Source organism: Lycium barbarum, chromosome 10 (genome assembly GCF_019175385.1).
Source record: "Lycium barbarum isolate Lr01 chromosome 10, ASM1917538v2, whole genome shotgun sequence".
In the NCBI taxonomy this organism is placed as follows: domain Eukaryota; kingdom Viridiplantae; phylum Streptophyta; class Magnoliopsida; order Solanales; family Solanaceae; genus Lycium; species Lycium barbarum.
The window spans coordinates 5,464,230-5,484,727 of NC_083346.1; the positions used below are offsets into that span (position 1 = coordinate 5,464,230).

At 32.4% G+C, this 20,498-nt stretch overlaps 2 protein-coding genes across 3 annotated transcripts; one reads left to right on the top strand and one right to left on the bottom strand.

Moving 5' to 3' along the window:
• Nucleotides 1-318: 318 nt before the first annotated feature.
• On the top strand, nucleotides 319-8,187 carry LOC132613751 (protein DETOXIFICATION 27). 2 transcript variants are annotated; one of them, XM_060327958.1, is made up of 8 exons: nucleotides 331-757; nucleotides 1,422-1,963; nucleotides 2,715-2,801; nucleotides 3,270-3,326; nucleotides 6,137-6,375; nucleotides 6,860-6,978; nucleotides 7,191-7,280; nucleotides 7,837-8,187. In XM_060327958.1, the coding sequence occupies exons 1-8, from the start codon at nucleotides 467-469 to the stop codon at nucleotides 7,894-7,896; spliced, it is 1,485 nt and encodes a 494-aa protein (XP_060183941.1). In that variant the 5' UTR covers nucleotides 331-466; the 3' UTR covers nucleotides 7,897-8,187. The 2 variants fall into 2 exon arrangements, with proteins under 2 accessions (XP_060183940.1, XP_060183941.1); XM_060327957.1 differs by lacking the exon at nucleotides 7,837-8,187 and having other exon boundaries at nucleotides 319-757; nucleotides 7,191-7,584.
• A 9,380-nt stretch (nucleotides 8,188-17,567) lies between these two features.
• Nucleotides 17,568-18,998, bottom strand: LOC132615569 (putative clathrin assembly protein At4g40080). The gene has a single exon (XM_060330177.1). The coding sequence runs from the start codon at nucleotides 18,903-18,905 to the stop codon at nucleotides 17,829-17,831; it is 1,077 nt and encodes a 358-aa protein (XP_060186160.1). The 5' UTR covers nucleotides 18,906-18,998; the 3' UTR covers nucleotides 17,568-17,828.
• Between the last annotated feature and the right edge of the window lie 1,500 nt (nucleotides 18,999-20,498).

Sequence of the window (20,498 nt, forward strand, 5' to 3'; positions counted from 1 at the left end):
TTGTAATAGATCGTTATGAACAGTGACGGATCTAGAGCACAACTTATTAGTTAACGAGAATTCGATAATTTTGCCTATATATATATATAATATACTAAATAGTCATAAATATTTTCAATAAACAAAAATATTATTAGATTTTAATTTGAAGTCACTATGAAAACTTCATGAATCTGCATCGGAGTGGGGTACTCCATTGTGATATACTAGCAGGAAAAAAGAGGAAAAGGAACAAATGATTACTCCAAGAGTAGGTAATTAAGTAGAACATTCCAATTTTATTTTCTAATAAGTTGCTTTCTCTTTTGAGTTCTTCTACTGACTATAGACTACTATATATAAGCTTTATCAACACAAATGAATTCCTCTTGCTATCATTTCATCTCCTTATTATAAGGCTTCTCTCTCTCTCTCTCTCTTCTTTAGTTGAGCATAAAGATAGAGAAAGCCTTATAGGTAAGGAAAAATGTCTAGGAATGGGAAACTGGAGGAACATAAAGTGCCCTTATTAGATTATGTCTCCTCTAATAATATCCAAAGTAGTTATTTAGAACAAAATGATCAAAGTCTTGCAAGAAGATTTTGTATAGAATCAAAGAAGCTATGGCATATAGTTGGGCCAGCCATCTTTAGTAGAATTGCTTCCTACTCCATGTTTGTCATCACTCAAGCTTTTGCTGGCCATCTTGGTGATCTTGAACTTGCTGCTATGGCCATTGCTAGTAATGTTATTCTTGGCTTCGATTTTGGACTCATGGTACGCAATTTCCCTTTTTATAAATCGTTTTTACTGAGTCAATCAATCAACTACGTTTCAATGTCATATTTGAAACTAAAAACTATGGTGTATGAATTCTCCTTATGCATTTCTCTTCTTAATGAGTCTTTCCACCGTGATGGACTTAAATGGAATGGCGTATATTGTGAAAATTCGTATAATTGATGGAGTCAGGAATTCTAACAAGGAGATTTGAAAAAAGCATCATTTTCACCTTTCTGGGAATTGAACCTGCAACCTAAAACTGATTTATGAACCCCTTTTATACATTACACTCGAAGCTTTCCTTATATAAAGGAAATCCCAATATTTTGTATATTATGCTACACAAAAAATATTTGCGTTACAATATAACTTTCCAATGAATGATTCAAGTGAACCCCTTTCATTACTTACAGTTCCGTCCCTGGCTGACACTAATCTGCTTAGGATTGAAGAGCATTTATTATTGTTTGTTGCTACATAAGCTATATACTATTCTTTCAAGAATCATACTTACGAGGGATTCAATTGAACTCCTTTCATAATTACATGCATCTTGGCCCCCGGCAGAGGATCTAATTTGCTTAGGATTGAGACGTAGTTATTATTGTTCGTTGTTACACAGGAATTGTACTAACTTATAATGGTGAAAATTGTGCAGCTAGGAATGGCAAGTGCATTGGAAACACTATGTGGACAAGCATTTGGTGCCAAGAAATACTACATGTTAGGGGTATATTTGCAACGCTCTTGGATAGTACTCTTCTTGTGTAGCATTCTAATGATGCCAATATTTTTCCTTGCAACACCAATCTTGAAATTATTGGGGCAACCAGAGGATGTGGCAGAGCTCTCTGGGGTTGTGGTTTTGGCCTTTATCCCATTGCACTTTTGCTTTGCATTCCAATTCCCATTGCAAAGGTTCTTGCAAAGCCAATTGAAGAACAATGTGATTGCTTGGGCTAATTTTGTGGCTTTCATTATCCATGTGTTGATAAGTTGGCTAATTGTGAGCAAGTTTAATTTGGGCATTATTGGGACAACACTTACTTTGAATTTCTCTTGGTGGCTGGTATTTTCTGTGCTATTTTGTTATACTACTTGTGGTGGCTGTCCACTTTCTTGGACCGGTTTTAGCATGGAGGCTTTTTCTGGGCTTTGGGACTTCTTCAAGCTTTCTTTTTCTTCTGGAATCATGCTATGGTATAAACTCTAAACTTGTATTAGAGTTAAATTCGCGTAAAATTCACAAATAGTCACCTTTTAGCCTCCGTAATCGAAAAATAGTTACTATCATGGAGTTTCAAATTCCATGTGTGAGCACATGACATTGTCATGGAATTTCTCTTCTAAAGTTTGAAATTCTATAACAGTGGCTATTTTTTAAAGACGGGGTTATAAAGTGGCAAGTGCACTCTATTTCTATGTTGAACTTCTTCTGTACATAAACGGTTTAAGCGCATTTTCACATTATGAAGTTACCTACCAAAAAAATTTAATTATATGTCATCATTAGTAAAAATGAGATTAGTAAGCTGAAAAATGTACCATAAGTTAAATTGTTATTTTTTGTTTGGTTTGAAATGAGAACAGCTTTTTACTTGCTGAAATAAAATGTACTGCTTTTTCATCATCTTTTTATATGTATTCTAATTCTAGAAAACACCTAAGTGGCAGGAAACCAAAATTTGTCTATCTTGTCATGGTTTATCTATTTTTATATTTAATCATTTGAGAGTCGAAACCTATTGATTTAGTTAATTCAGATTTGGGTTGCATAAGGTCTATTAAGGGAAAAATTCTCTCTACTAAAAAAATTTCTATTTCCAAGCCTCAAATCCGAGACTTCAGAGAATTATCTATTTGCTTATGTACTTAATTCATTGATATATTTGCAATTGCTTAATGGTTTAATTTTCTTTTCTTATCTTTCATTTTGGTGCAAATGGAACAGCTTGGAGAACTGGTACTACAAGGTGCTAATTGTGATGACTGGTAATTTGGAGAATGCTAAAATTGCTTTGGATGCATTATCCATCTGGTAAGTAAACTTTTCTTCTTGATCACACGTTTAAAAAAATATAGACAAGTAGACCAACAAATTACGGCACTAATGATAATGATAATTATACTACGTCATTAATTAGCTGCATGATTAATTCGACCATTCCGTCTTTTACTTGTTCTTTAACACTTTAACTTGTTAATGACAACACAAACAAATTTAAATTAACAAGTTAAATGAGCCAAAAAAAGATTAACTTTTGTTAATGTTGTCATTGTCATTGTCATTATCATTACCACTGCCTTTGCCAATACTCTTGAATATTAAGACAAACTCATAATGTTGTCTCAGTGAAATTTAGTGACCAAGTACTTTCAACTTGCCAATACGACAAATAAGTTACGGCAAAGAAGACAATACTAAGTTATTTTTTAATTTGTCCAACACAAATATAACACTAAATTTAGGTTATTTTCTTATTTTTATTTTATTTAATTCTTGTAGCATGAATATCAATAGCTGGGAATTGATGATTCCTCTTGGATTCTTTGCTGGAACTGGGTATGTTCATTGTTTCTCCATTTACATAATTTAAACTTTTATAGTATTATAGGAGTACATTATTTTGAAAATAAGTGGCTGGTGTTGGTTCGATCTTACATTTGATACACTGAAAGACAACTAGGGTTTTTGTTTTTTTCTTCTTTTGTCACATAATTTTTGTTGTTGTTGTTTCTATATACAACAACTAGTGATAGGAACAAAAAATGCTACCTCTTATAATATACTGTCCAGAAATTGTTTGGAATTGGGAAATTTGTCTAAATACACTTTTTCCTGAAAATTATCTTAATAATATCCATTTACCGGAATCAAAATATTAAACGTTATTAATTTGGAGTTCTCTTAACGTTTATGAGCTTTTGGATATGTAATCATATGATGTCTCTTAGAGAATGAGGATAATTTAGTCATGACCTAATTCTTGAAACTTACATTCCATTATTAAAAAAATGGTCATAAACCTAGGACTTGCGTAATAAAATAAATGTAAATGGGTGTGAATTTGTTTGGGGCTAAAACTCATACCACCAATTGAAATGGATAAGATCGCTCCATCTCTAATCTCAGAAATCTCAAATTCAAGTTATGACATTGAAAAAAGCCTCATACAAAACCTTTTTTCTTTTAAGGAATCTTACATGGCGCCAATTAGTCAGGCCACCAAAACGGGTGCCTAATGTCGGGTAAGAAAACCCCAAGAAAAGTTCCATGAAAAAAATCCTATATATTCAAAGTACTCAAAATAGTCGACTGAAAATGACAAAACAAAGGGGTGTGATGAGATAAGTAAGATTGCTCCACCTTAATCACAGGTCTCAGTTCGAGTTCAAGAAATAAAAAAAATCTGCTAGAAAAACTTTTGCCTTTGATAGAGCCTACGAGACGTAAAATTCGATTTAGTAAGGCCATCAAAATGGATATCGAATAGCGAATTAAGAACCCAAACGAGATCCGTCACAAATTTTATACATTGAAAGTACTCAAAATAGTCGATTGAAAATGACAAAAGAAAAAAGTGTAAAAATATTATTCATTTTCCTTAAAGAGTTGCTGATAGGGTCAATCCTCGCCTGTTAGGCAATGGACGTACAGAGTCCAAAAAATAGTATGAATCCAAAAAGCTACCAGAAATTTGCCATCTGACAGATTCTCAGGGGTCGTTTGGTTGGATATAAGTTATCCCATGTAGATGAGATTGGGTGGAATAAGATGGGATTACTAATCTCACTCTTTATGTGGGATTACTAATCCCACCTTATCCCACCTTTTATCCCATCTACATGGGATTGGATGAGATATCAAAAATGTTGTCCCACCAACCAAACATAGGATTAATTCGAATCCCATTGAATTAATAATCCAGCCCATCATATCCCTCCTACCAAACGAACCCTAACAGTTTCAAAATGGGGAAAAGTAGAACAATGATTGAATCACATGTTATAACAAGGCTTAATACCCAGATGGACCCTTAAACTTGACATGTTTTGTAAGATAGGCATATAAACTTATAAGGTGACCAGATAGACACTTAAACTTACTCAAAGTGTATTTTTCAAGTTTTTCAGTTGTTTTGAAAACAAAAACTATATTTTTCAAACACTCACAATTTTCATGGCCAAACAAGCCCTAAATATATCACAAAATATTTTTTTAAAAATGCAAAAATAAGGCAAACGCATATACATGAGACTATAAATGTGCACTTAAACCAATAAATACTCGCTAATCGCAATTTTGCAGCTTTCAATTAACTCGGTTTTTTTTTACACTTGAATAATTAAAAAACAATAACTTTAACCAATAAAAATCCTTAAAAAAAGAAATTTCAAATTAAGAAATTTCTTTTTTTAAGGATTTTCTTCTCGGCTTTATAGTTTTCTTAATTTGAAATTTCTTTTACACTTGAAATACTGAACTTAGAAATTTCTTAATTTGAAATTTCTTTTTTTAAGGATTTTTATTGGTTAAAGTTATTGTTTTTTAATTATTCAAGTGTAAAAAAAAAACCGAGTTAATTGAAAGCTGCAAAATTGCGATTAGCGAGTATTTATTGGTTTAAGTGCACATTTATAGTCTCATATATATGCGTTTGCCTTATTTTTGCATTTTTAAAAAAATATTTTGTGATATATTTAGGGCTTGTTTGGCCATGAAAATTGTGAGTGTTTGAAAAATATAGTTTTTGTTTTCAAAACAACTGAAAAACTTGAAAAATACACTTTGAGTAAGTTTAAGTGTCTATCTGGTCACCTTATAAGTTTATATGCCTATCTTACAAAACATGTCAAGTTTAAGGGTCCATCTAGGTATTATTGAATCACATGTTATCAAGACAAGGTCCACAACATTTTATAGTTGAAAAAGATTTTGTCCAAACAACACATGATTCTGAGTGATATCCTAACTAAGAAAATACCATATAACAAGAAATTTAAGCTATCCGATTACTTAAAAGATAAATATAAGTAACTGTCATGATTTACTGAATTACAGTAAATTGTAAATAAAATAGATTACTTGCCTTACCCATGGCACTATTTTCGATCTTTTTAACGTCCAATTACCTTGCCAGTTGACCCTCTCCAAGAGTGAGATAATTAATCAAGTTTTAGATGTTGTTTTCACTATTCTCCATCGTTTGTTTAAATTTGTACGTGACACGCCGAGACGGTTTCAAAATTTAAATTTGATTTATCGTATAAAAATCATTTGGTTCAAAATTTAAATTTCTTTTTCTTTTTTTCAAAATATATGTATTTATATTATGTGTAAAATATTGAGTTCAATTGTATCCGTTGACGCAGAGTAAGGGTAGCAAATGAGTTGGGAGCTGGAAATGGCAAAGGGGCAAAGTTTGCAACAGCAGTAGCAGTGACACAATCAATAGTGATTGGTTTATTCTTCTGGATTTTGATCATATTTTTCCACAATGAACTTGCTCTAATTTTCTCCACTAGCCAACCTGTTCTTGAAGCTGTTCATAAACTCGCTATTCTCTTAGCCTTCACTGTTCTCCTCAACAGTGTTCAGCCCATTCTCTCAGGTAAATTCATAGTAAAAAATTTGCTACTATATATATTCTCTTTCTTATTTTTTGTACTAAAGTTAGGTTAGTTAGACCTTCTTTTGATCTGAGGCAGATTTAGAATATGTTGTGTGTGTTCAATTAAACTCATTACTTTCACTTCAAATTATGTATATGAAAGAAAAAAGTTGAAATGTATAGAACCCACTAACTCTAGATTCTAAATTCATCGGCTTTTCATGTAGTACCATTCACATGACATGCATGATAGGGGCAGATCTAGCGTGTAGGTTGTTTATTCGTGTAAAGTGTAAACTAGTAGCTTTTGTTTAGATCGTATATATAGTTGTGAATTTAGTTGTATTGTAATATTAATTTTAGCTCGCGATAGGAACCCATAAACTTTCAATTCTGCATCCGCCTCTGATATACGATATAAACGATGAGTTAAGAGTTTCTATGTTTATTTTCTTTATTTAATTTATTTTTTGGATATTTACAGGGGTTGCTGTTGGATCTGGATGGCAAGCATATGTTGCATACATAAACTTGGGCTGCTATTATGTACTTGGAATTCCTCTTGGCTTTATTATGGGATGGGGTTTCCACTATGGTGTCATGGTATGTCCCTCATATTTTACAAATTCTTTCTAAAAATGGTTTTTGTGCTGCATAAATTGGTATACAGGGAATTAAAAAATTTGACAGTGAAAATTTTGAATTTGAATATTTTTTTCAAATGGTAAATAAGGGTGAGATATGATGAAAGGGTTTCATATTTTAAGTAGAAATTAAATTTGAACATACGTACGCTAATGAAAATGTTTCTATAGGGAATATGGGCTGGAATGATCTTTGGTGGAACTGCAGTTCAGACTTTGATATTGGCTATAATCATAATTAGATGTGATTGGAATAAAGAGGTAACATATTTCATATTCAAAAAGTTTTATTTTCCTCTTATTTGCTCCCTCTGTTCCACTTTAGCTTGCTTAATTTGAATTTGATGTTCCATTCTTTAACCGATAGGAATAGTGTACGCTTTTTCTTTTTTGTTTCTCACCCGGTGTTTAGTATCTACTTTGGGGCTCTAACTAATCTGAATTCGCGTCCATAAATTTCACTTTGGAGGAGGGTAAATTACTCTTTACCAAAGAAAACTCAATTTTCATAATTTAAATGCAAGGCCTCTAATTAAGAATGAAAGAATACTTATGTATGTCACCTCAGGAAATTTGATAGCTTAAGTTTACATAGGATGGGGACAGATGAGAGTATGAGAAAAGATATATACATGGAGCTAACACGTAACGTGGACTAAGTAAATATTTTTTATATATATTTTTAGTGTATTTTAATATGTTGGAGTGGGTAACTTACTTATTATCATGTTACAAATCTCACCTTATTTTTCAGCAGTTACTTATAATTATTTTTTAAGTGATCTGATATTGAAAAATTCTTTTGTTCAAAATGCAGGCAGAGAAGGCAACAATGCATGTAAGGAAATGGGACGATGTTAGTCAATTGACTTCATAGAAATGGCCATGAATTTTTCCAAGTATTAATGATGACGAAAAAGACAATAACAAGAAAATTGGATATTGTCCTCGAAATTTTGTGCACTAATTTTTCAGTCTAAGGTAGTTGTAATTTTCTTTCGTATCCAAAAGTAAGAAGCAACATATGTATAAATTTTAAATGAAGTTGATTGATATGTATTTTTGTATCTTGAAAATGAATCAGTGAAATGTAAACATCAAAATTCTTAATCAGCTGATGATAAACACATTTCATGAAATAGTTGAAAGATTTTGGATTCGAGCCAAATATATAGCGTTAATTTTTTATTTTTTTTTGAGAAGTAAAAAAATACATTTATAGGGGGACGAAGCTATAATTTTAAGTACGTATTCGATAGCTTTTGCTTAGACCTTATATTTGTATTAAGAAATTTATTGACATACATATTTAATTACGAACTCAATAAATGTCAAATTTTAAAATACAAAAATTATAAACTTCAAATATTGATTTGGGCTTTATTTAAACCAAGTACACACTTAATACCATAAAGAATTAATAAGTGAAAGTGACCAATTGCATCATATATTGATTTGTTAAGCGAATTTCATTGGACAACTATTGGTCTTGTTTCGTTTATGACATTATAACCATCATGATCGGCCAATATTGTGAAATACCATATCATTCGTTTATATACAGAGGAAGTTAAATAAGATTACGAGAACTCGCGGAAACCACATGAAAAAAATAAAGAAAAAGATATTAGAGAACTTGTCCCTCATCGGTAGTGTAACATTTCTAAAGGAATTTTAGTGGTCTTGTTAAAGCCACTCCACCTATTGTCTTAAGATTTTCCGTTGAATGTTCAGATTCTTTCACATGATATCAAAACCAAGAAATCAAATCCACGTGTATTTCTTAGAACCAAATTAACAAGTAATTGCGCGGTTTCCCCTTCAAATGAACTAGTCTTTAATTTTTTCCCTTAAAAGGGGCTGGTTCTTAATTTTTGTCCTTCAAAAAAAAACTTATGCTTATAGGGGCATAAGTTCTTTAAGAGCGTTGGTATAACTTGTGGATATTATGATGTGTAACTTATGCCCTTATAGACATAAGTTCAACTTTTAAGGGAAAAAAGTTAAAGACCAGCCCATTTGAAGGTCAAAAATTAAAACCAGCAAAAAATAGGGTAAAAGTGAAAATGACCCACGAATTAAAGGGATTAAAATAAGTAAAACTTATACAAATAGCTACCTTTTAAAAGGTTCTAACAATTTATAGCTACAAGTTGCAAAATTACAATTCGTAACTGCTTTTGTTGTATTTCTGGTCATTTTCGCGTTTTCGAAATACAGCGAAATACAACAAAATACAAAACTGTTGTTGAGTCTGGTCATTTTCGCATTTTCGAAATACAGCGAAATAAAATGAAATACAAAAATCGTTGTTGAGTCTGGTCATGTTCGCGTTTTCGAAATACAACGAAATACAAAATCGTTGTTGAGTAAAACAGCTGTATACACTGAAAATAGGTGTAAAAACGGCTATATACACTGAAAATACACTTGGTGGGCATGAAGCTAAAATGGCAAAAACTTAGGGTTTATGGGGCAGCACATTTAATTAAAAAAGGTGGGGTAGCTATGAAATGTAAATTTTGAATAATACAGCTACTAAACTTAAATTTTAAAAAAGGTAGTTACTATCCATAATTAAGTCTTAGGAGTAGCTATGGCAAGTAAAAATTCCTTAAAATAATTTTGAGATTTTGCGTTGGATATACACATTCTTTTACAGAGGGAGGAGAGATCTTACCTTCCAGATTCAGGGCTAAAATGTCCAGGCTTTGGCCCAGCTCATGAATATGATCTTTTTCTGGACATTTAAAGATCATGAAGTCTTAGGAGTTCTGGACTTCAATATTAAGGCCCGATTATTGCCCACAGTATTTGGGCCTTCTCCATAATTGTTAGGGCAATTCGCACGATTGTCCCCATCTTGGGGTCATCTTTAATTTTTGTCCTTTGACACTTTAAGTAATAAAAAAGTGGTCAACAATACCCCTGGTATTCTGGGTTCGAACCCCAGCAGAGTAAAAAAATAAATAAAAAATTTCGCAATGCAAGGTTTTCATAGAAACTATGCCGGAAGGCATAGTTTTGTGGTATAATTTAATTTCTTCAAAACTATGCCAACATAGAAAATATGTCTTGTCTGGCATAGTTCTGTAGAAATTAAGTTATCCTACAAAACTATATCTTGTCCGGCATAGTTTTGAATACTACAGAACTATGCCTTAAGGTATTACTTTACGCGAATAGGCATAGTTTCTATGAAAACCTTGTCTTGCGAAATTGTTATTTTTTTTTACTCTGCTGGGATTCGGGTTCAGAATCTCTGATCTCATAGATCGGCAAATAAGGATACTTTGGCCTATGAATTTTCATTAAAGGGAAAATAATTAAAGACCAGCAATTTGAGGAGCAAAAATTAAAGACCATCTATTTGAGGGACAAAAATTAATGACTAATCCATATGAAGGGCAATCCAACTCTTTGTAGTAGTTAAGGATTACTTTACACAATAGTCAAAAAAGAGTACGCCACAGACTCACATCACTGTCTTATAGAAAGCAAAGGGACAAATACAGAAGTGGTCCTCTAAGGCAACTTCACGAACCTAGATCTAGTCAACTTGTTTTTACAATCTTAATTGGTAACGATCAAAAAATTATTTTGTTAATTCTTGTTTGGCAACTTCACAGATCTAGATTATCCTATCCCAATTAATAACTTTTATCGTTTTTTCTTAATGTTTTAACATGTGTCTGTGGCATTAATTTTTTCATGTGTTGCACTCAAGTGATAGTTTTTCCTTCTATTCGACTGTACACCTTATTTGGGAGTAAAGTGACAGATTGACAGTGGCGAATTAAAAAAATTCATTAAAAAAATTTAAAATATAAATAAATAGGCACATGAAGAAGTCAAATGATTGAATATATACGCATAAAAAACATGAGAAAATTAGTTTTCCTCTTTATCGAATACACCCTATAATCTTGAGAAGCTGAGAACTTATGGTCAAAGAGTTGCACTCTCTTAGTGAATCTATTCGACTGGATTTGTTGAGATCAGTGTGCTTCAAATAGGGGATAATTAAAGAAAAAAAGGAAGTTGAAAATTTTCCTTTTGTTATAAAATAAAAACTATGAAGTAAATACACAGAAGAAATATGTAGAGAGAATATGTAGAGAGATATCAGATTATATTACTTCTACCCTTTCAACATTGCATCTGTGCATCCTATTTATAGAAGCAACAGGACATGGGATATTTTGAGATATTTTGGGATATTTCTAACTTAATGGATATCCACTAATTTGGGATATTTATAACACTCCCCCTTGGATGTCCATTAATAGATGATGTACCTCGTTAAAACCTTATTAAAAAAAAACCCTGTGGGAAAAAGTCCTAATGAAGGAAAAAGAGTGCACATATCTAGAAATACGCTTTGAGAGCTGCCTCATTAAAAACCTTACCAAGAAAACCCAATGGGACAAAACTTGGTTAAGGAAAAAAGAGTACAACGCGTATTTCACTCCCCCTGACGAAAACCAAGATTCAGATGTCGGAGTCTTCGCATTCCAATCTTGAATATCATCTTCTCAAGAGTTGAAGTTGGCAAAGATTTAGTGAACAAATCTGCAGGATTGTCACTTGAACGGATTTGTTGCACATCAATATCACCATTCTTCTGGAGATCATGTGTGAAAAATAACTTTGGTGAAATGTGCTTTGTTCTATCTCCTTTTATGAAAGCTCCTTTTAATTGAGCTATGCATGCAGCATTATCTTCATATAATATATTTTTGTATCACACTTCAAGCCACATCTTTCTCTGATGAAATGTATCACTGATCTCAACCACACACATTCTCTACTTGCTTCATGAATAGCGATTATCTCAGCATGATTTGAAGAAGTAGCAACAATGGACTGCTTGGTCGATCGCCATGATATAGCAGTACCTCCACATGTAAACAGATAGCCCGTTTGAGATCGAGCTTTATGTGGATCAGATAAATAACCTGCATCTGCATAACCAACAAGATCTGTACTACCTTTGTTAGTATAAAACAGACCCATATCGCTAGTTCCCTTCAGATATCGCAATATATGCTTAATCCCGTTCCAATGCCTCCGTGTAGGAGAAGAGTTATATCTTGCTAGCAAATTAACAGAAAATACTATGTCAGGTCTTGTAGCATTAGCAAGACACATAAGTGCACCTATTGCACTAAGATATGGTACTTCAGGACCAAGTAGCTCTTCGTTTTCTTCCTGAGGTCGGAACGGATCTTTGCTCACTTCAAGTGAGCGAACAACCATAGGAGTACTTAAAGGATGCGCATTGTCCATGTAAAACCGATTTAAAACTTTCTCAGTATAGGCAGATTGATGTATAAAGATCCTTTTTTCGAAATGTTCAATTTGCAGACCAAGACAGAGTTTTGTCTTTCCGAGATCTTTCATCTCAAATTCTTTCTTCAAATATTCAATCGCCTTTTGGAGCTCTTCTGGAGTTCCAACGAGGTTTATGTCATCAACATAAACAGCAAGTATAATGAACCTTGATTTTGTTTTCTTAATAAAAACACATGGACAAATGGCATCATTTATATATCCTTCATTTATCAAGTACTCACTTAGGCGATTATACCACATACGCCCTGATTGTTTTAAACCATATAATGATCTGTGTAATCTGATTGAATACATTTCCCGAGACTTTAAACCAAATGCTTCAGGCATTTTATATCCTTCAGGAATTTTCATATAAATTTCATCAAGTAAGCCACATAGGCCGTGACAGCATCCATCAGTATAAATAATGTGACATCTTCTGTTGTTTGGACTGCTGGCCCAATAAACATTACGTTTACCAAGATGCATCATTTTACTTGGTAATTATTCTACGTCAACATGCTTTAAGAGACGTAGAAATCAAATCCTCACGACCTTATACAATATTGCGCGCTATATTGTATATTGTCGACAAGATATCATGTTGTATCGGTTCGCAATTAGACATAACTTATTGAGATTCATTATTTTCAGGTACCTGAACCTCCCATAAGGTTTATGAAGTGTTATGTCGTAGCTCTTCAAGAGCACATTGCCTCTTTATTATGATCATTCGCTCCTCCCTTTTTCAAGGATTATTATATTTGGAACCGATTGGTCTACCATGCTCCATGCACGCTATAGACTTTGTCCTTCAGGGACATTAAGAGCATTTTGCAGATGAAATATGAAATAGTTGGGTCAGCAAATGCTTCCAGCATTTGATTTGAATTATCTGAGGATCATACTGATGATAATTCACAACATATTTCTTAGCTGCTTATTATCTCCCCCTAATTTTAGTGACATATGTCCCCATTTTCTTTGGGAAAATCCATCTGTGTGCATCATGATATATCCATTAATCATGTACCGCACATCAAATGCTAAAAGATGGAAATATCTAGTTCCTAACCCTGAACCAAATATGAGGGGAGAATTTATCAAAATTTAATGATCTGAAGCATACAAGTGCTGTTGTATGCAATATATCATATCTCAGACCAACATCTGAAACTCTGTTCTCATAAGCAATTGTTTAGCTGTATTATGGAGGCATCCAATGCCAAACCAACTTAGATATAAACCAGCATTATCAAGATGATTGTCTTGATTACATATTCTGAAAATTGTGCTTCCAACTCAATTATTTTGAGCAAGCAACTTTGTAAATGTCAAACTGCCAGTTGACAATAAACATACATGTGAATGTCTTAAATAGATGCATCTATTTAAGACATCACATTGCAGGTGAAGGGGCCCACATTCACCTTTTATATTTTTCAAAATTTTGGGGATTCAGTCCCAACATTAGCTGGTGTAATCAACTTGTCATGAGAACAAGCAACACAAACAAATTCTTGAAGAATCTTCTAGTTCTTCAATATGTTTTTAATACTCAATTAGCACATCAGATTTAAATCAGGACGATCAAAATGGTCTTGTCAACTGATAAAATTATCTGTACCCGTAAACTTCAAGTTTACTATGACGAGTGCTATTTCTTTTAATATACTTCTGGTTTACTACTGCATGAAATTTTATGTCAAAACTTCTGGTTTATTGTGACATGCGATCTCATCATGCTCGGGTAACGCTTTACACACGTGACCCTACCCGTAATAAGTTGGAGATATTCAATCTTCCAATCATCTGTAGTCTCAATATGATGACCATTTTTCTCGCTAGTAAACTTCAGGTTTACTATAATTTATTTTCCGATCGAAATAATTATGATCTCTGATAAATGGTGCTATCACATATAGCCTCTTCGAGAGACTTCAATTTATCTATCATAATCAGATATTATTTGGACACTGCTAGTGTCATGATACTTGTAAATAAATAATTAGCTCTTCTGGAGCCTTTGATCATTAATTTCTATTACCAAATATTTCTTAAATACTTTTGGTACCATGAAAGCAAATTTCGACACTACTGGTGTCACGAAATAAACATTGAATTCTAAACTTCAATATTTCAAACATCTCCTTCAGGGAGATTCATCATTAACATCTGAGCATTTTGTATCAAAGAGGCAACCACATAGTTATTAATTCCTTCAGGGGAAAATACATTAATTGTTATTTCCTTCGAGGAAATCAATAACAACTAACCATAATGTATTAATGTGGTTATAGCAGAACCATTCCACTCTGCTCCCTTTTCCTTAGAATGATACTTTAATATGTTTCGACGTACGACAGGTACGTATAGCAATGTCTGAATTTCATACCACAAAAATATAACATCTACATTCCTTGTATTTTATCCCTCCAGGAGATAAGTTGTGGTATTTGTTCATTCACTTCGGGGAATGAAACCTGATTATTTAAATGTGCTTGAAATACGACGCTCATCAATAGCTCGTTATTTTGCTCAAACACAAGAAGACATTGCTTCAGAATATTTCTCAAATATTTTGGTAATTATTTCTGCTTCAGGAGTAAATTTTCAGAATTTTACTGCTTCGGGAGTAAAGTTTCAAGTTTTACCACTTCGGGAGTAAAGTTTAAAGGTTGACTAATTCAGGAGTAAATTTCTGAATTCTACTACTTCGGGAGTTGCTTTCAAAGTTGTACTATTTCAGGAGTAGAATTAAAAGCCTTACTACTTCAGGAGTAAAATACATAGGCTTACTACTTCTTGAGTAGAATTCAAAGTTTGCTACTCGTGGAGCAAAATTATGAGTTTAGTACTTCGAGAGAAAAGCATATAATATTCAGAATATTTCTTCTCAATTATTCTAGCTCTTCTGGAGATGAATCATGATATTTTCACAATCAAATGCACGTTTATATTTATAGGTGTTACGACATACTATCACATTCATTTCAGAGAATGGATCTGTACTTGCAACATTTATCAAAAGTTTTAATTCTTCAGGAATAAAACATAATTATCTGAACGTGCCTTAAGCATATCAAATCGTGATAGCTTACAGTCTCTTTTAAGATATTGCTACTTCAGGAGCAAATCGAGGCATACATATAATGTGGAGAATTTTTCTCTAACACATCTTCAACCATAAACACAATAAGCCCGTAAAATATTACCACTTCTGGTGTTCACGGATATAAACTCATTTAATCAATTCATATTTGCGAACTAACCTTGCAGTAGAATATTGGCATAAGGCCTTCAGCAACTTCGAGGCTTTCAAAGTATTTGCTCAAGATGGTTGAGACTCGTGCTGATAACGTGTTATAAAATAAAAACTATGAAGTAAATACACAGAAGAAATATGTAGAGAGAATATGTAGAGAGATATCAGATTATATTACTTCTACCCTTTCAACATTGCATCTGTGCATCGTATTTATAGAAGCAACAGGACATGGGATATTTTGAGATATTTTGGAATATTTCTAACTTAATGGATATCCACTAATTTGGGATATTTATAACACCTTTTGACTTTTGAGGTAGTACCTCCCCAATATCGACATTCAACTTAAAACAGAACTAAATTATGTTTTTTCTCTTAATTAAATTGGGTGTCCTTTGTTTTATTAAGAGAGAAAAACGAATATTGTTTGTTTGTAATAATTAAAAAACAAAAATTGCACTGGCATCATTTATTTGAAGTACAACTAGAGACATGAAGATGCTAGTAGTATTATTTATTTTATTATTTTATCACCACTTATGTAGTTATGTTTCTGTTTTAATTTCTTCTTTGGGTAAGAACCGGAGTAATATTTAATTTGCTTTGAAATCAAAATTTGATTAAATCATACACAAGTTGATAACCTGTTTTATATTTTAAGGCGCTCTGCAAAAAAAATTGAGCAATTGGACCATATTCATATGTACCACTATGGAACCACTAGGTTTTCAGAATATAATCTGACTTACTAATATATTATTTTATGGCCACTTTCTTTATAATAATAAAAACTCTCAGTCGTGAGAAATGAAGCTTCCTCTTTCACAGGTACTTTATACAATTATACTCTCAGTTTGGTTTGACTGAGTCATGCATTGTCGTATTTCGGAAATAGTCAAGTCATTAGAACACTTTGGACACAATATACACATTATGTGACTTAGATCTTAATGAATTTTTCAATACAAATACAAAATCTAAGTAAAATTACTGATAAGGTTTGTCTTGACTGTTATATTTTATCGTCGAGGAAATATTAACTTTGTACTCCGCTTCTCTCGCGCTTGCTCATGTAAAGATTTAGAGCCTTTTTACTAAATCTAAAACCCAAAAACTATGATTCAATAGAAGTATCGTATCGAGTGTTGCTAGCATGAGGCTACTACTAGTCAATTCTTTGATTCCACTTAAAGTATGAAGTATCTAGCACTTAATTTACAACTCAATTAATTCGAGTTTGCATAAAAGAGTTTCAATTTTAGATAAAGTTCTCCCTGCCAAAAAAAATAAAAAGTACTCTTTTGGGTGAAACAAAGTTCTTCAACGGTAAAAACGACAAGGGGGCCATGTTGTTCCAATAGTAGAAACAATTCCTATGCAATAATATACTAATATTCTGACAAACAAGCATTCTCTGTATAAAGTGGCATTACAACGGTCCATTTTGTTCAATCATTTCTCCATGCACATAACATAGGCAAATTTATCATTTGGTTACAGCAAATTCAGAATGAGTGTGAGGACATGTGTACTTTGACTTATTTCATAACAGCTCGAACCAGAAAGTGCACATATATGATTTTGGAATCGCTATTTAAGCCATATTTGAAGTGCAAAAGAATTTACAAGTTTACTCACTTCAAAACAGCTTTAAGGTGTTTGAAATTAGGTCTCAAACGTTATGTTTGAAATTTCATATGATTGAAGTTCAAACACATATGATTATCAGCAGAAATACATGAACTTCGAGCATATTATACTTCACACATTGCATATCTGAAATTGTTCCGAAATGGGATCACGTGCCAAAAATTATAAAATATTGAATATATATTAAATAACCATATTCAAATTTTTGACCTACTAACACAAAGCACTAACAAGCATTTGAAGAAAATTTATTCACAAATAGATGTAAACAAAATAATGTACAAGAGAGAAACATGGAATACAATCGAAATCCAAAATTGGGATGAATGTATTACAGTATATATGTACAAAAAAGTTGGTGGGAATAGATCAAATTCAACCAAAAAAAATAAAAATATAGCAGTTCTAGTATATTGTTACAAATATGCTAATACTTCCACAAAATTAAACTCAACCATATTAACAAATTCACTCTGAACCAAAAAGAGCAAAAAAAAAAAAAAAAAAAAAGGGACTCCAATTTTGAAAATTATAAAATATTGATTTTTTATTGGACTTTAATTTCTCCAATTTCTTCTTCCTTCTACAACCATAAGAGGTAAATTATTCATCTCATACCTTCCTGATGAAAACTGAACCGATTCACCAAATTTCATAACTCGGTTACCAAACCGAGCCGACTCACTTGATTTTCCAAACGTTAACAACTTTGGACCCGTTTTTTCAACCTTCAAATCCTCAATTTTCATTCTCAACTCATTAACCAAGCTCCATAATAACTCAGTTGATGGCTTTTGAACTGAAATTAAAACAGATAATCTCTCTTTACATCCTTCTAATCTCTTCAAAATACAACCCAACTCAACCGAGTCACCAAAACTCAAACAACTCAGTCTTTCCTTAAACTCACCTAGTCGTAATAACAACTCATTAACTGTCGATAAATAATCATTACACAATAATCCAACCACCTCGTACAACAATTTATTACCTTCTAAAAGGAGTGAATCTGGTACTTTGCATGTTTCTTCAATCAACTGAACTAAAGAATCAACGTCTCTGATTAAATCAGAATTCAAGAAACACGAAATTTTTTCTTCTCGATTATCTTTTTGTGCACTGCAAGATAAAGATGAAAGAAAATAACCCAAAGTTCTTGACTTAAAAAGTAGGGTTTCAATATATCTAGCGTAAAATCTTATCCATGCTGAAACTTGCCACGTGGCGGTGGTAGCACTGTCCTTGAAGTTGGAGAGTTTAAGGTAGTTATGTCCACCAGTTGTCGGAAAAACAGAAAGTTGGTCTTGTAATATAAAAGGTCCACGTTTAATTATTTGGTGAATAATTATAAGGCATTTTAGGGCAACGTTGGAGTCACCGGTACGTTGTAAACGTTCCATAATGATGACTATTAGGGTTGAAGCGGTGGCGCGTGAGCTGTCACCGAGGTTGAGAAGGGTTGAGACATGGTGGTCTTCAGGTGGTGATGACGGCGCGTGGGTGGTGGCGCGTAGGACAGAAAGGTGGAGAGATAGATTACTTGGTTTTGAAAGGATAGTAGCTTTGGATTGTGAAGCTTTGTCTTTAATGGCACCTATGAGATCTCTTAGAGTTGTTATTTTTTTCTTCCCCATTGATGGATGGAGAAAGAAGTTGAGTGCAGACAAAAGAGAGAGAAAATAATGGAGAAAATTGAAGAAGGAGAGAGAGAGAGTTTGTTTTTATGGTTTAAATAGATCTTTGATTAAAGTCTACCGTAAGATATTTATTATGTATTCTATATTACTATAAGGTTTTCTATAATAATATGAGATTTTTACACCCCTACGCCAAGCTTATTACCAAAAATAAGACCATAGTTTTGGGCTTTTACGCGGATTGCCATATTATATTATTTCCTTATCCCCCTATTAGTCGTCAGAATTTCCTTTTTGATGGTTAAAACTAAGTGATCTTTGATCAGTATTTTAATATATGATTTTTTATTATATTGATATGAGAAAAATTATAACTTATAATATTTTTGATGTCCCAATTTAATTCAAAAAATTAATCAAATCAACTCTGAAGAAGCGAAACATGACAACTAATATCAGACGCACTACAAGAAAAAAGATATTTGGCACCAATTTTTTTTTTGTTGTTACCATAGATTAATTATTGTTGCAAAAAGTAGTTTTGGCAACAAAAAAAAAATTGTTGCATAAACTTTTCCCAACGGCTGTTATTGCAACGACGTTCAACAACTTTTTTTGTTGTTATCAAAAGTACTTTTTGCAACAATAATCAATACTCTGACAACAAAATTAAATTGTTTGGCAACAAAAAAGTTCATTTGCCAACAATAAAACTAAGTTGTTGCCAAATATTAAATTTTTTGTTATCATTTCTATACTTTCTTGTAGTGACGGAGGGAATATAATTTAATAGATAGGTCACGTCCCAATTTCTCTTCTATAATCTAGCTGACTTTTGATTATTAGTTGACAGACTTGATTTTTGATTGTATTTGAAGTTCAAATCATATTCAGAGTACTAATTTTAAAGAAGGTAACTCGATATTGTTAAGCAAGTTTGAAGAAGTATGTATATTTGAATTTTATTTTGTAGATAAATTTGGACTATAGTGATATTTAAACTTGATGGAAATAATTTGAGGAGGTTGTCTAAAAATTTGAAGTCAATTGATAGAGATTTGAAATGGTTTTGAATGAGAATTGCAACTTAATTTCGCTGAGCAAAGGTTAATTATGCGTTATTATATATAAATTGATGACGGAGAAAGAGAGAGTTGTTTTTATGGTTTAAATGAGTCTTTGATTGAAGTCTAATTATTATGGTTTTTAAAAGTTTTTAGCGTAAGAAATTATTATATTGGGACCATATTATATGGTTTCCTATTATAATTTTGTCTACTTTTACTAATGGGAGAAGTTTATATGGAAATTATTAAATGGACAAAACGCGAAACAGTCCCTTTTGCTAATTCGGGAACACACGGAAGAGACTTTGGTTAAATAATACATTTAATCTGTCCTTTTTTTTTTGGGTTTATTCTGAACCATTTTTAACCTCGATACTAGTAATTAATGTAACGGATTAAACGTGAAACAATTAAAGTGCACGTTTTTTTCTTCTACTCCATCCGTTCGCTTTTATTTATCCACTTTTGATTTTTCACGCCCCTTAAGAATTAATAAATGAAGTATGTATTTTACTATAAAACT